This window comes from Ranitomeya variabilis, chromosome 2, assembly GCF_051348905.1.
Source record: "Ranitomeya variabilis isolate aRanVar5 chromosome 2, aRanVar5.hap1, whole genome shotgun sequence".
NCBI classification, from domain to species: Eukaryota; Metazoa; Chordata; class Amphibia; order Anura; family Dendrobatidae; genus Ranitomeya; species Ranitomeya variabilis.
Genome location: NC_135233.1, coordinates 250,408,850 through 250,424,274, shown reverse-complemented (window position 1 = coordinate 250,424,274; position 15,425 = coordinate 250,408,850). Strand labels below are relative to the sequence as shown.

The 15,425-nt window shown below is 50.3% G+C and overlaps 2 protein-coding genes across 2 annotated transcripts in view; both read right to left on the bottom strand.

Moving 5' to 3' along the window:
- LOC143805341 (uncharacterized) overlaps positions 1-15,425 on the bottom strand; it is a 105,773-nt gene that overhangs the window by 72,909 nt on the left and 17,439 nt on the right. The window lies entirely within an intron of this gene.
- LOC143805338 (uncharacterized) lies at positions 802-2,340 on the bottom strand. Its single transcript, XM_077284568.1, has 2 exons — positions 1,912-2,340; positions 802-1,440 (listed from the first exon to the last, which is right to left on the bottom strand). The coding sequence occupies exons 1-2, from the start codon at positions 2,338-2,340 to the stop codon at positions 802-804; spliced, it is 1,068 nt and encodes a 355-aa protein (XP_077140683.1).

Genomic DNA, 15,425 nt, shown 5'->3' with positions numbered 1-15,425 from the left:
CGCCTTTCGATGTATAGGCCAAGCAGATAGCATCTCTGATCCACCGAGATATGGTAGCTCTCGTGACCCCATGTCCTTTCTTGTGGCCCTGAAAGGAGATAAACAGAGCCCTACTCTCCCTCCATGTTTGACACCTTTCTATATAAGTCAGGATGGCTCTTCTGACATCTAAGGTGTGGAATTTCTGTTGTTCAGGGGTTACAGGAGAATCAAAGAAGGAAGGGAGAAATATTTCCTGTGACCTGTGGTAGGTGGATGCTACCTTAGGGAGGTAAGAGGGGTCTGGTTTTAGGACTATTCGGTCATGGAATATCAGTAAGAATGGTGGGTCTACTGATAGGGCCTGGATGTCACTAACACGTCTGGCTGAGGTCAGAGCTACCAAGAGGGCTACCTTATATGTGAGGACATTTAGAGGTATAGAATCTAGAGGCTCAAATGGGGAGCTGGTTAAGGCTTCTAGCACTAGATTTAAATCCCACGGAGGTAGACGGGGAATGTGTACTGGGTTACTCCGTTCACAAGACTTAATGAATCTGGAGACCCATCTATCAGCGGCTATATTATATCCATATAAGGCTCCTAACGCTGATATCTGGACTCTTAAGGTGTTCACTGATAGTCCTAATTCTCTACCTTTTTGTAGGAACTCTAGAATAGGTGTTATCGGAACCTGTTTAGTGAATGGTACTGTATGAAAGTCTAAGAATTTTTTCCATACCCTGCTATATATCAGGGTTGTAGATCTTTTCCTACTTAGTAGTAGGGTGTTTACTAGTTGTTCTGAGAACCCCCTTGAAGTTAATAATTGCCGCTCAAGTTCCACGCCGTCAAGTGAAGCCCTTTCACTTGCGGGTGGAAAAACGGCCCCTGGAACAGTAGATCCTTGTCCAATGGAAGAATCCATGGATCGGATAGACACATGCTCTGGAGGCAGGAGAACCATGGTCTTTTTGGCCAGAAGGGTGCAATGAGGATTACCCTTGCTTGCTCCCTCCTGATCTTCCTGATCACTAGCGGAATTAGAGACATTGGAGGAAAGGCGTAAGCCAGTTTGAAGTTCCAAGGATGGTGTAGAGAGTCCAGCATGTCTGGGTGATCCATGGAGTTCAGGGAAGCGAATCTTTCTACCTGTCTGTTGCCTCTTGTGGCAAATAGATCTATCTGAGGCATTCCCCATGCTTTTGTTATTAGTCTGAACACGGCTCTGTTTAAGGACCATTCTCCCTGGCGCAGCCTGTTTCGGCTGAGGTAGTCCGCTTTGGTATTCTCTATTCCTCTGATGTGTAGGGCAGTTAGGGACGCAAGATGAGTCTCTGCAAATTGGAAGATCTCCCCTGCGATGGTCATCAGACTTCCTGACCGTGTACCGCCCTGGCGGTTTACATAGGCCACTGTGGTGGAGTTGTCTGAGAAAACTCTTACATCTGCTCCTTGGATCTGTGGAAGAAAATAATTTAAGGCTTTCTCTACTGCTGTTAACTCTTTCCAATTTGACGAACATGATGATTCTGACTGATTCCAGGTATCCTGGACTATATCATCCTCCATATGTGCACCCCATCCCGAAGGGCTGGCGTCCGTAGTAATTATTTTGGATGGATCTATTATCCATGGTACACCCCCTGAAAGGTGTCCCATATCTAGCCACCAGGATAGAGATTCTATGACATCTCTAGAGAGAGTTAGTTTACTCTCTAGGTGTCCTTCCCGTCCCTGGGCTGACAATACTTCATACTGCAATTGGCGGGTATGGAATTGCGCCCATGGTACAGCCGGGATACATGAGGACAATGATCCCAGTAAGGACATAGCCTTCCTTAGAGTCATGTAGGGGTTTTTAACCGCTTCTGACACTTTTGACTGTATAGTCCTTTTCTTTGAATGCGGGAGGAAGCTTTTTTGACTTACTGAGTCTAGCTGGATCCCTAGAAACATTTGAGTAGTGTCTGGATTCAGCCTGGACTTTTCGAAGTTGATAATCCATCCCAACTCCTGCAGGGATGAGATTGTGTTAGACAACCGCAATTTACATTGAGCTACAGAATTCCCTATTACTAGAAAGTCATCCAGGTAGGGTATTATTAAAGTGTCCCGTTGGCGTAGATGAGCCATTACCTCTAACATCACCTTTGTAAAAATGCGGGGGGCCATAGAAAGCCCAAATGGCATTGCTACATATTGGAAGTGACGAACCTGTCCCTCCAGGATGACCGCTACTCTTAGATACTGCTGGTGTTCGGCATGTATAGGAAGGTGATAGTAAGCATCTTTTAGGTCTATCCCGGCCATGACACACCTAGGGAACAAAAGCTTGATGGTAGAACTAATGGATTCCATTTTGAAAGTGTGGTTACGTAAAAAGGAATTTAGTTTTTTGAGGTTTATGATGGTTCTGAATGAACCATCTGGTTTATTGATCAAGAATAAAGGGGAATAGAACCCCCTCCCTTCTTGATCCCGGGGAACTTCTATCAATACTTTTTTAGATAGAAGCGATAGGATCTCTGATTCCAGAGCTTTTTGTTGTTGTTGACCTCTCGGAGATGTTACAATAAAAGAATCCCAAGGGATTCTATCAAATTCTAATTTTAATCCATTCCCAATAATGTCCAGAATCCAAGGACTGGATGTTATTAATTTCCATTTAGCAGCGAAATGTTTCAATCTACCGCCCACTTCATAATTAACGGTACTTGTTACGTTTTGGGTTATAGGATCCGGAAAACAGAGCACCTTTTTGTTTTGGATCCTTTGCCTCCCAGCGCTCCCTTTGCTCAGTGGGTTTATTCCTGGTGAAGGGGCGTCTCCTGAAAGCTCTCCTGTAAGAGGGAAGGTACTGGTTAGGGAAGCCTTTCTTCCGCTCTCCTGCTTTATTTAAGAGCTCGTCCAGAGCTTTCCCAAATAGGAACTCACCCTGGCAGGGGATCGCACAAAGTTTTGCTTTGGCCTGTGCGTCCCCTTTCCAATTCTTCAACCAGAGTGCTCGCCGGGCTGTGTTTACTAGGCCGGCTGACCTGGCTGTTAGGCGTAGCGAATCCACCGAGGCGTCGGCTAGAAATGCTACTGCATCTTTCATTAGAGGGATTTTCGACAGAATTGTATTTCTGGAAGCTCCACTTCTAATTTGTTCCTCCAGCTGCTCCGTCCATACTAGCAGTGACCTTGCAGTACAGGTGCTAGAGATGGCTGGTCTGAATGCCCCCGTATTAGCCTCCCATGATCTTTTAAGCAAGGCTTCTGCTTTCCGATCTAACGGATCAGTTAGCGTCCCTGAGTCCTCCACAGGCAAGACCGACTGTTTAGAAGTTGAAGCCACTGCAGCATCAACTTTTGGTACCTTCTGCCAGGAATTAAGTTCTTCATCACTGAAGGGGTAGCGTCTTTTAGCAGAGGATGGTAAAAAACCTCTTGTATGTTGTTTCTCCCACTCTTTTTTAACCAGCTCCTTAATTGTGGGTATGGCGGGGAAGGACCTTCGTTTCCTTTGTCCTAACCCCGCGAACATGATGTCCTGCGCTGACTTCTTTCCCTTCTCCTCTGGGCACCCCATCGTGCTCCTGACGGCTTTGACTAAACTGTCTACACCGCTATTTGGTAGACAAAGCCCTCCTTCATATTCTGATGAACTCGGCTGGGACTCCTCTTCATCAGAGGATTTTTGCACTACCTCTGACTCCGAGCTTACTGGAGATCGGGACCTGCTAGGCTGGCGGGTACTGGTGCTACTTGTATGGGCCAGACCATGCATCTCTTCCCGAATTATGGCTCTAACGTCAGATGGAGTCATTACGTTTTCTTGCCGTAAGGTCAGAACGATGCACTCCGCACATAACCTCTTAGTATATGAGTCCGGGAGGGGTTGCAAGCATAAGGCACATTCTCTGTGTTTGGTTTTATGTGTCCTTTTCTTAGTCTAGAGGAAGGGGATATAGGAGGAACATATATCAGCATATGGGAAGAGACTCTTTTAAAACTCACCCAGTGAAGCTGACAGGTACCGGTTCTGGAGGCGGATTCTTAGCTGAAAGACCTTTCTGTTTGGTGGCAGATCGCTTTTCCTGGGATCGATCTCCACTTTTGGTGCTGCTCCTGGCGCTTGTCTCCTTACTGGGAGACTGCTCTGTTGCAGACAAGTGCGCTACATCGGCCGGTGAAGCCATACTTACACACACCGGCCGACGCTAGCGCTGCACTTTTAAATCTGGCGCCGAATCTCCTGCCTCCCCGGACCCAACCCGGAAGTGCTCCAGCGACTTCCGGGTTAGACGCGCCGCTCCTCCTTACCATGCGGCGGCTGCTGGATAAGAAGCCGGCCGCTGAGCGCGCGCGTCCTCATGGATCCGGGCGGCCCAGCGGCACCGAACCCGGACCATGGCGACGATCAGACGAGGGGGGAGGCTGCAAACAGTGGCTCCCCCGACGCTGCCTCTGGTACCGCAGCCCCTGCCGTTCCACCAGAGACTGACGCAGGCGGGTGCATGGCCCAGGAATCCTCTTCTCTGCAGGTACTTCGAGGTTCCCATAGAAACAGGAAACCTAAACTGAGGAGGAGAGGGGACCGCCTCCTTTTATTCTGTAGGTTTCCTGTTCCTATGGGCGGATCCCTCTCTCATGTGGGGTGCTGTCGTGGCGAAGGGTAAAAGTAATAATGTTGCCTTAAGAACATTCCCTTTAAGAGGAAACCCAAGTCTTTTGGAGGTAGCACAAAAGAATCACATCAGCAATATGCAAGTCAGTTTAAAGATGACGTGATGCAAGATGAGGGACCCGTTACGAACCCCCGGAAGTTGGTCTTGGGTGGGCTACAAGACGTGTAATCCTGACCCGGAATTCTGCCGCACCAACGGGTTTTTCTTCAGGTCTGTAAGGCAAAGTTATCTTTACAGCATAATTAACAGCAGTTTCTGTTAAGAGACAGTCTCTGTAAAAGCCTCTTATGTAAAACCAGTAGAGAGCACCTTTAAGAAGGTGCAAACTATATACAGGAACAGTTTGTGAATCATTCACCGTCCATGATTCGGCAGTTCTTTTGAAAAAGTAGAAAACTTGTGCAAACTGGAAACAGGGATCCCAGGTAAACAGAGGGATCCCTTTAAGAGTTAACCCTAGACGGGTTTAAGCAGCAAATTGAGAACGAACAGTTAACTATTTACATTCTTGTTGGATTTTCGAGGTTTATTGTAGTTCTGGAGGCAGCAATGGTGGAGGTAGCCCGGTTGGATACTGGCGGCTACCAGGTGCTACATAGGATGCGCCCTCGCTCCAGTTGGGGGTCTGAGTACCCAGTGTTCCGTTCAGGGGTAACCTGGGCACAGGTTACCATTGGAGTTGGCTCCGTGGCCACGACAGTTTCAGTATTTGTTACAGTGCACACAGTTGTCTTAGTAAAGGTACAAGTAGGCGTAATAGTCGTAGTGGTAGTAGTGTTGGGACCCGCTAGTTCAGAGACTAGGGGGTTAATGTCGTTAGTCTTAGCTGTGGCAGCAGGTAGCGCTGCTACGGGGCCTATCAGCAGTCCTTCGGTCACCGGGGCAGGGTCGGCGTTCTTACCTGCGGCAGCGGTGTCCTCGATGTCGGCTGACTCTGCTGGCGGCGGCATCCGCAACAGTGTTGACAGTGGCTCCTGTAGCGGTGTAGGGAGCGGTGTTGGTGGCGGTGCCGGTGGGTCCCCTGCATGCAATATCTGGCATGCGGCCTTGGTGGTCACCCGCAGCTGCAGAAGTTGGTCGATCAGCTCGTCCACTCCAGCTTGCAGGAAGTCGGCGCCAACTGTTGAGGCCTGGTTGCGGTGCCTCTTCGGGTAGCTGGGGGAGTCCTCTGCTCCAACCCCACGCTCTGGTTCCGGGCAGCTTGCCATGGCGTCCTCCACGTGGCTCACTCCTTCCTGGTCTTTTTCCCGCTCTCTCCTTCTGGGGCGGTTTCGTTTTTGTTGTCTCTGCCCGCTATTGAGGATCAGGAGGCAGATCTCGGCTGCTGACGGACACGTCCTCAAGGTACAGAAATATTTAGACTGGGCGGCCATTATTTTTCGCGCTTCTCAGTTCGTTTACGCCCACAACTCCACGCCCTTCTTTTTTTGCGCTCCTCGTGGCGCTGTAATGGCGTCAGTTTTGGCGGTCTTTTGCAATACACAGTCTTTAAGCAAATCACAGTTCCAATCACAATTCTGGCACAGTTCTTAGGCGCACATGACCCGATTTTTCAGGCTTAAGCAGATCCTGTTCGTGACGCCAAAGTTGGATCGCCCCCACGTTAGGGCAATGGGGTACTCGGTACCGGGTCCCTCGATTCGGGGAATGTCACGGTGGTCTGACCCGGTCCGTGGCCCTTTGAGGGGTGTCCAATTAAAGGTGGTTTGTATAATGTTCGTGACGCCACCTGTGGTACTCGGTCAGGGTGATCGACGCTGCTTAGGGGTTCCCTGGGGTGATGTTATGGCAAGATGGTATACCTTCCCACAGGTGAAGTGTATCCCCAGGGCTTCCCAGAAGTGGCGATGGTGGATGATGTAAGGCGCAGTGAATAACGAGGACACAAGGTTGCAGTCTCTTTACCTTTTACTGGAAGCTTCAGCATCCACAGTCCAGGGTACAGACCACAGGGTAGGTAGAGTCTGGCCGGTCCGAAGGCAAATCCAGAGTCCCCTTATCCAGGTGGAAATCAGTAGCCTTCCTACTAGCGCCTGTGTGTTGTAGTCCCTCCCTGCTGAGCAACTCGGTAAGGTCCTCACAACTTTCGTAGATGTTCTAGATGTCTTTCTCTCTGTCCCCCAGATAGTGTGGATAGGACAAACCCGTATGACTGATGGCCTGAGACTAGTTTATAGGGACCCTAGAGACGCCCCGACCCCCACAATTTGCCACTGTGTCTTCTTAGGTATTAAGGTAAGGGCAGCCAACTTGGAATTGACTGTCCTGCCGGTCTCTGAAGTAAAGCGTAGAGTCAATTACTTCCTCGGTGTTCCAGCCACCGGCTACGCGCCTCAGAAGGAGGCAGTCTTTACAGGGCAGAACTCCTCCCGGTGTTTTCCCCTTGTGCGGTGACTTCGTGTCTCAACTCTCTACAATACACTTCTCTTCGTGTCCTTTCTTAGGATGCTGCCGCACGTGGAGCAGGCGCAGCTCCATAGCTTTCTGTCCCGCTAGGCCTCTGTCAGGATCCCACCCCTGACAGGGACCCTCTGTCTGCAGCTCAGATGTTCCTCCTTTCCCCCTGTCTGCCTGACAGGTACTTTCTGGGTCAAACCCAGGCAGCGTCTGACTCACTTTCTATCCAAACCACCAGTTTAACCCTTCTGTGAGGAGTGCCCTACTAGATAGGAGTGTAGTTCCCCCTGGTGGATTGGAGTGTGAAGTGTGGTGTATGGTTTGTGATACCTGGAAAGATGAACTCCTTTATTACCCTCAGATGTAATATCACTCCCCCTGGTGGAAGAATGACATTACTGCAACGACCAGGACTCTGGGGCGCTGCACAAGCGCAATACTGTTTTCGGCTTTGCCCACCATACTGCACACGCGCCAAAACTATACGCGAACGCACACATTCCCCGAAAAGAATGCGTAGAGCAAGCCAGGAGGGGGGAGGGGGGGGGGGGGGGGGGGAAGACTGACAATAAGCCCCGCACATCATACCGAACCGGATATTCACATACACAGGAGGAATAAAAACAGTATTATTGATCAAAGATGAGGAGTCAGGGGGTATCAAAAGCACTGTTATAATGCACTGTTGGCACTGAACTGAATGATATTTTTTACATGAGATGCCAAAAAAGTGGTGACAGATTCCCTTTAAAGGGGGCCCAAGAGGGCGGAAGTGGCCTGCGATCTGCTGGAATTCCTGGAGAAGCAGGGAGCTAATAACAGCTTCTCTGCTCCTGTCCTGGGCAGTGGCCTTCACAGCAATTGTATTTGCTTCTGACATTATATATGTGTATATAATGTCAGAGGTCGGCACTCATAGCAAGGGGGCATTTCTGCTACACACAGGCGATCTGATCATCACCTATGTGTAGCAGAGGCGATTGGTTTATCGCAGCTTCTAGTCTCCCATGGAGACTATCGAAGTAAAAAAAAAAAGGATAGATATATGTATATATATATATATATATATATATTTGCCTAGAATACTACTTCCTGCAATTTGTGCCAACGTCCGTGGCTTTGTCCTGAGATAATGTCCGGAGCTAATGTCCGGAGCTAATGTCCGGAGCTAATGTCCGGAGCTAATGTCCGGAGCTAATGTCCGGAGCTAATGTCCGGAGCTAATGTCCGGAGCTAATGTCCGGAGCTAATGTCCGGAGCTAATGTCCGGAGCTAAGTGACGTCACCAGTGTCCTACACCCAGGCAGAGCACAGGGGCCCCAGGCAGAGCACAGGGGCCCCAGGCAGCATATGGGGCCCCAGGCAGAGCACAGGGGCCCCAGGCAGCATATGGGGCCCCAGGCAGAGCATGGGGCCCCAGGCAGAGCATGGGGCCCCAGGCAGAGCATGGGGCCCCAGGCAGAGCATATGGGGCCCCAGGCAGCATATGGGGCCCCAGGCAGAGCACAGGGGCCCCAGGCAGCATATGGGGCCCCAGGCAGCATATGGGGCCCCAGGCAGAGCACAGGGGCCCCAGGCAGAGCACAGGGGCCCCAGGCAGCATATGGGGCCCCAGGCAGCATATGGGGCCCCAGGCAGCATATGGGGCCCCAGGCAGCATATGGGGCCCCAGGCAGCATATGGGGCCCCAGGCAGAGCACAGGGGCCCCAGGCAGTATATGGGGCCCCAGGCAGAGCACAGTGGCCCCAGGCAGAACATGGGGCCCCAGGCAGAGCACAGGGGCCCCAGGCAGAGCACAGGGGCCCCAGGCAGCATATGGGGCCCCAGGCAGAGCACAGGGGCCCCAGGCAGAGCACAGGAGCCCCAGGCAGCATATGGGGCCCCAGGCAGAGCACAGGGGCCCCAGGCAGCATATGGGGCTCCAGGCAGAGCACAGGGGCCCCAGGCAGCATATGGGGCCCCAGGCAGCATATGGGGCCCCAGGCAGAGCACAGTGGCCCCAGGCAGAGCACACACCAAATCGGAGGCCGAGGGGCCCCGCCAACCAAATCGGAGGCCGTGGGGCCCCGCCCACCAAATCGGAGGCCGAGGAGCCCCGCCCACCAAATCGGAGGCCGAGCGGCCCCGCCCACCAAATCGGAGGCCGAGCGGCCCCGCCCACCAAATCGGAGGCCGAGCGGCCCCGCCCACCAAAGCGGAGGCCGAGGGGCCCTACCAACCAAATCGGAGGCCGAGGGGCCCCGCCCACCAAATCGGAGGCCGAGGGTCCCCGCCCACCAAATCGGAGGATAAGGGGCCCCGCCCACCAAATCGGAGGCCGAGGGGCCCCACCAACCAAATCGGAGGCCGAGGAGCCCCGCCCACCAAATCGAAGGCCGTGGGGCCCCGCCAACCAAAGCAGAGGCCGAGGGTCCCCGCCCACCAAATCGGAGGCAGAGGGACCCCGCCCACCAAATCGGAGGCCGAGGGGCCCCGCCCACCAAAGCGGAGGCCGAGGGTCCTCGCCCACCAAATCGGAGGCCGAGGGTCCCCGCCCACCAAATCGGAGGCCGGTCCCCGCCCACCAAATCGGAGGCCGAGGGTCCCCACCCACCAAATCGGAGGACGAGGGGCCCCACCAACCAAATCGGAGGCCGAGGAGTGCGGCCCCAAAAGTAAGTGCGCCCCCGGGTGCAAAAGTAAGTGCGCCCCCGGGTGCAAAAGTAAGTGCGCCCCCGGGTGCAAAAGTAAGTGCGCCCCCGGGTGCAAAAGTAAGTGCGCCCCCGGGTGCAAAAGTAAGTGCGCCCCCGGGTGCAAAAGTAAGTGCGCCCCCGGGTGCAAAAGCAAGTGCGCCCCCGGGTGCAAAAGCAAGTGCGCCCCCGGGTGCAAAAGTAAGCGCGCCCCCCCAGTCCCGTGTGTGAAAAGTGCTGCTGTAAAGCTGGTAGCGCTGTTCAAGCACCATGTATTTCCTTCAGGAAATGCCCATCTAATATATAATTGCCTAGAATACTACTTCCTGCAATTTGTGCCAAGAAAGAACATACCAATATACATAGTTATTGATACATATTATTTATTATTTACATTATTGTTCTTAAGCAAAGAACCGTTGTTGTGGCATTTGCCACAACACGCAAAGTTGTTGTCTGATGTCTTTCATCACTCCCCTCATAAGCATGTTCATGGATCCTGTGTAACTGTACCTTAAATAACAAGAATTGTCAAGAGCTGGTGAGTGCAGCCATTTTTTGTTCTTTCTTACTATTATTTATTAATTGTATTATTCTTACATTTGAATAAATAAAGTATATATGGATTCTAGACTCCCGATTCTTTAGAATCGGGCTGCCATCTAGTGTGTAATATATATATATATATATATATATATATATATATATATATATATATATATATATACACACACACACACACACATACATACTTGGTATCGCTGCATTCACAATTGCCTTATCTATCAAGCTATAATAAGAATTAATCCGATAGGTAAACAGCTTAGCAAAAAAATAAATAAATAAATAAAAAAAAAAACCCGCCGGAATTAGATTTTTTGGTCACTGCAACATTGCATTAAAATGCAATAACAGGCAATCAAAAGATTGTATCCACACCAAATTGATATTAATAAAAACGTCAGGTCGGTGTGCAAAAAATAAGAACTCACACAGCCCCAAATCACAGAAAATGGAGACGCAACAGGTATCGGAAATGAAGCAATTTTTTTTTTACTTTTTTTTTTTTACTATTTAAATAAAAATTCTAGACATGTTTGGTATCTACAAACTCGTAATGACCTAGGGAATCATAATGGCAGGTCAGTTTTAGCATTTGGTGAACATGGTAAAAAAAAATCCCCCCAATTTTTTTTTCCAGTTTTCTGCGTCCTCTGGCTGTGAAGTTCTGGTCAGAGAGCGCGATGACGTGTTTAGTGTGCGCCCTCTGTCTGAACAGTCACTGCAGAGACCCGGAAGACACAGCGGCGCACTGCGGTGGAACAGGGACAGCTGAATATCGCAAGTGCCGGTGTCCCCGCCTGCTCAGGACAAGAGGTGAATACTGTGGGTTTTTTTTGTTTGTTTTTTTATCGCAGCAGCATATGGGGTATAATATTCTATGGAGAATCTTGGGCTTTCACATTTCCATCTTCTGGGGGCCGTCGCAATCCGTGGCTATGGCAAAAAAACGGATCCTGCAAATGGCCCGCAGGATCCGTTTTTTTTGCCATTGACTTGAACTAACAACGGATGGACACACGTCGCATCCGTCGTGCGACGGATGCGTCATGTTTTTGCGGTCCGTCGAGACGAAAAAACGTTCAATGTAACGTTTTTTCGTCCATCGAATCCGCCAGTTCCGACCGTGCATGCGCGGCTGGAACTCCGCCCCCTCCTCCCCAGAACTCACAATGGGCAGCGGATGCGTCGTAAGACTGCATCCGCTGCCCACGTTGTGCACAATTGTGCACAACGTCCGTCGGTACGTCGGGCCGACAGTTTGCGACGGCCCCGTACCGACGGAAATGTGAAAGAAGCCTTATGGGGCCATAATCAACCTTTGTGCAGCATTGTATGGGGCATATTTTTGTATGAAGCATCTAATAGGGCCCATCAAACTTTATGGAGCATATTTTATTATGGAGCATCTTATGGGGCCCATCATGAACTTTATGGAGCATTATATGGGGCTCCTGATTCAATATGGATATTCAACAACACGTAACCTACTGATGTCTCAGTTAATTTTACATTTATTGGTATCTTTTTATTTTTGAAATTTACCAATAGCTGGGGGGGGGGGGGGGTTGGGGGTTGTCTTATACGGTAAGTACACACACACACACACACCGTATTTCTCGGCGTAAAAGACGACCCCCGACTTTTCCACTAATATATATATCGACCCGAGTATAAGCAGAGACCCCTAATTTTGCCACAAAAAACTGTGGAAACGTATTGACTCGAGTATAAGCCTAGGGTGGGAAATGCAGCAGCTACTGGTAAATTTCAAAAATAATAATAGGTACCAATAAAAGTAAAATTAATTGAGACATCAGTAGGTTAAGTGTTTTTGAATATCCATATAGAATCAGGAGCCCCATATAATGCTCCATACGGTTCATGATGGGCCCCATAAGGCTACTTTCACACTAGCGTCGTGCACTGCACGTCGCAATGCGTCGTTGTGGATAAAAAACGCATCCTGCAAAGTTGCCCGCAGGATGCGTTTTTTCTCCATAGACTTTTATTAGCAACTCATTGCGACGTAGTGCAACACGTCGCAACCGTCGTCGACCGAGACCGCCATTTTCGACCGCACATGCGCGGCCGAAACTCCACTCCCTCCTCCCCAGACCTTGCAATGGGGCAGCGGAAGCGTCCTAAGACTGCTTCCGCTGTCCACGTCGGCCATTTTTCCGACGCACAGTATGCGTCGGTACGTCGGGCCGATGCAGCGCGACGGCCCCGTACAGACGCTAGTGTGAAAGCAGCCTAAGATGCTCCATACAAAATACATAGTAACATAGTTATTAAGGTTGAAGGAAGTCCATCTAGTTCAACCTATAGCCTAACCTAACATGTCCTAACATGTTGATCCAGAGGAAGGCAAAATAAAACCATGTGGCAAAGTGTAAGCTCCACATTGGGGAAAAAAATTCCTTCCCGACTCCACATACGACAATCAGACTAGTTCCCTGGATCAACGCCATATCAAGGAATCAAGTATATATATAACCTGTAACATTATACTTTTCAAGAAAGGTATCCAGTCCCCTCTTAAATTTTAGTAATGAATCACTCAATAGAACATCATACGGCAGAGAGTTCCATAGTCTCACTGCACTTACAGTAAAGAATCCGTGTCTGTTATTATGCTTATGTAGCGCCCCAGAGTCCTGGTCGTTGCAGTACTGACGCTCCGCCACTAAGGGGAGTGATGGTACGTCTGATGGCCCTTAAGGAGTTCACCTGACCAGGTATCACAGTCACACATTACACTTCACACTCTTTCCTCCAGGGGGAGCAAAGGGTTCTATGTATTAGGCCACTCCTCACACTCTGGTAAAACTGGGGGTTGGATAGGAAGTTAGGGAGAAGCTGACTGGGTTTGATCCAGGCAACATCCTGTGGCAGAGGGTGTTGCGGGGAGAAGATTCAGGGGGGTCTCTGTCAGGGGTGGGATCCTGACAGTGGCCTAGCGAAAAGGACAGAACGTTACGGAGCCGCACCTGCACCCGTTGCGGTGGCATCCTAAGAAAGGACACGAAGCAAGGTTTATTGTGGAGAAGTGAGAAACGAGATCACAGCACAAAGGAGAATAGAACCAGTAGGAGTCGTGCCTTAAGATCGCAACATCCTACTGAGGCGCGTAGCCGGAACGCTGGGGAAGTATTGGGCTCCAAGCATTACTTCAAACAGCGGCAGGACAGTTAATTATAGGTTGGCTGTCTCACCTAAATCACCTAAGACGACATAGGAGGCAATTGTGGGAAAGTGGCGTCTCTAGGGTCCCAGAATAACTCCAGGCCTACCCGTCATACGGGTGCGCGCTATCCATATCATCTGGGGGACGGAGAAGAACATCAGAACAGATACAAGTTGTGAGAAAGAACATCAGAAACAGACACAACAGTTGTGAGGACTATCCCGTGGTGCTCAGCAGGGAGGTACTACAACACACAGGCGCTAGAAGGTAGGCACTGATTTCCACCTGCAAAGGGAACTCTGGATGTGCCTTCGGACCGGCTGGTCTCAGCCAGCCCTGTTAGCAGTGCTCTGGATTGCGGATCCTGAAGCCTTCAGTAAAGAGGTAGAGACTGCAACCCTGTGACCTCGTTATTCATCGCGACTTGCACCACGCACCATCATCACACCTTTCATTGGACGCCCCTTAGCAGGGTCACGGACCGGGTCTAGCCACCGTGACAACCCCAGGACCGAGACAGAGAGGCCCGGTACCGAGTACCCCGCGGCCCTGCGTCTGGGGGCGCTCCACTTAAATCTTCTTTCCTCCAAATGTAGAGGATGTCCCCTTGTCCTTGTCTCAGGTTTATGATTAAAAAGATTATCAGAAAGGTCTTTGTACTGTCCCCTCATATATTTATACATTGTAATAAGATCACCCCTTAGCCTTCGTTTTTCCAAGCTAAATAGCTCCAAGTGTAATAACCTATCTTTGGTATTGGAGACCCCCCAGTCCTCTAATAACCTTGGTTGCTCTGCTCTGCACCCGCTCTAGTTCAGAATACGCCCCATATAATGCTGCACTAAGGTTGATGGCCCCATAAGATGCTCCATAGAATAATATCCCCCATATGCTGCTGCGATTAAAAAAAAAAAAAAGACATACTCACCTCTCATTGCTGTGGGTCTGGTGCTGGTGTCCTGAGCAGGCGGGGACATCGGCGCGCTATGGGGGCGAGGTGCGGGAGTCGATGCTGGCTCAGGCCCCTGGCACTTGTGATAGCGGAGCGCGGCGGTGGAATGGGGACAGGTGAATATCGCATGGCTCAACCTCCCCGTTATACTCACCCTCCTGGCGCGGTCCCTGCTTCTCTGATGGTCTCTGGCGCCAGCAGCTTGTTCCTGTGTTCACATGGTACAGCTCATTAAAGTAATGAATATGAACACAGGAAGAGCTGCGGGCACCAGAGACCATCGGAGTAGCAGGGAAGTGCAGAGACCGCGTCGGGAGCAGGTGAGTATGATGTGACAGCCGCCACTCCTGCCACTCCCCCTCCGACCACCTGGGACAATAACTCAAGTATAAGCCGAGAGGGGCACTTTCAGCCTAAAAAAATATGGGCTGAAAATCTCAGCTTATACTCAAGTATATACGGTAATCGGAATGAAAAAAATAACCATGCCAAAAGAGTAGAAAAGAAAAGTCTTGAGTGAGGAAAAGAAGGGCTCAATTCTGGATTTACTAGCAGAGGGACACAGAGAGGGACACAGTGATCGTCATATTGCCTCCATCTTTAAAATTTCTAAGACTGCAGTCCATTACAACAAGGTCAAGCAGCAGACATTGGGGACAACGAAGCTACAGACCGGCAGAGGGCGAAAACAACTCTCCACTGACCGGGATGGCAGTCATCTTATTCAAATGTCACTCAGCAACCGCAGGATGACATCAAGTGACCTACAAAAGGAATGGCAAATGGCAGCTAGGTGATGTGCACGGCAAGTACAGTTCTTAAAAGGCTCCTAGAGGCAGGACTCAAGTCATGTAAGGCTAGAAAAAAAGCCTTTCATCAATAAGAAGCGAAGGAGAGCCAGGCTGAAGTTTGCCAAAGACCATAAGGATTGGACAATAGTCCAATGGAGTAAGGTAATCTCTGATGAGTAATTTTCAGCTTTGCCCAACACCTGGTCGTCTTG

What these genes read in the sequence shown, in the direction of transcription:
- LOC143805338 (XM_077284568.1), bottom strand. Translation starts at nt 2,340, where the DNA reads ATGGAATCCATTAGTTCTACCATCAAGCTTTTGTTCCCTAGGTGTGTC. An exon ending in TAGGGATCCAGCTAGACTCA is followed by an intron (nt 1,441 to 1,911) that starts GTAAGTCAAAAA and finishes TTTCTTCCACAG; the next exon opens with ATCCAAGGAGCAGATGTAAG.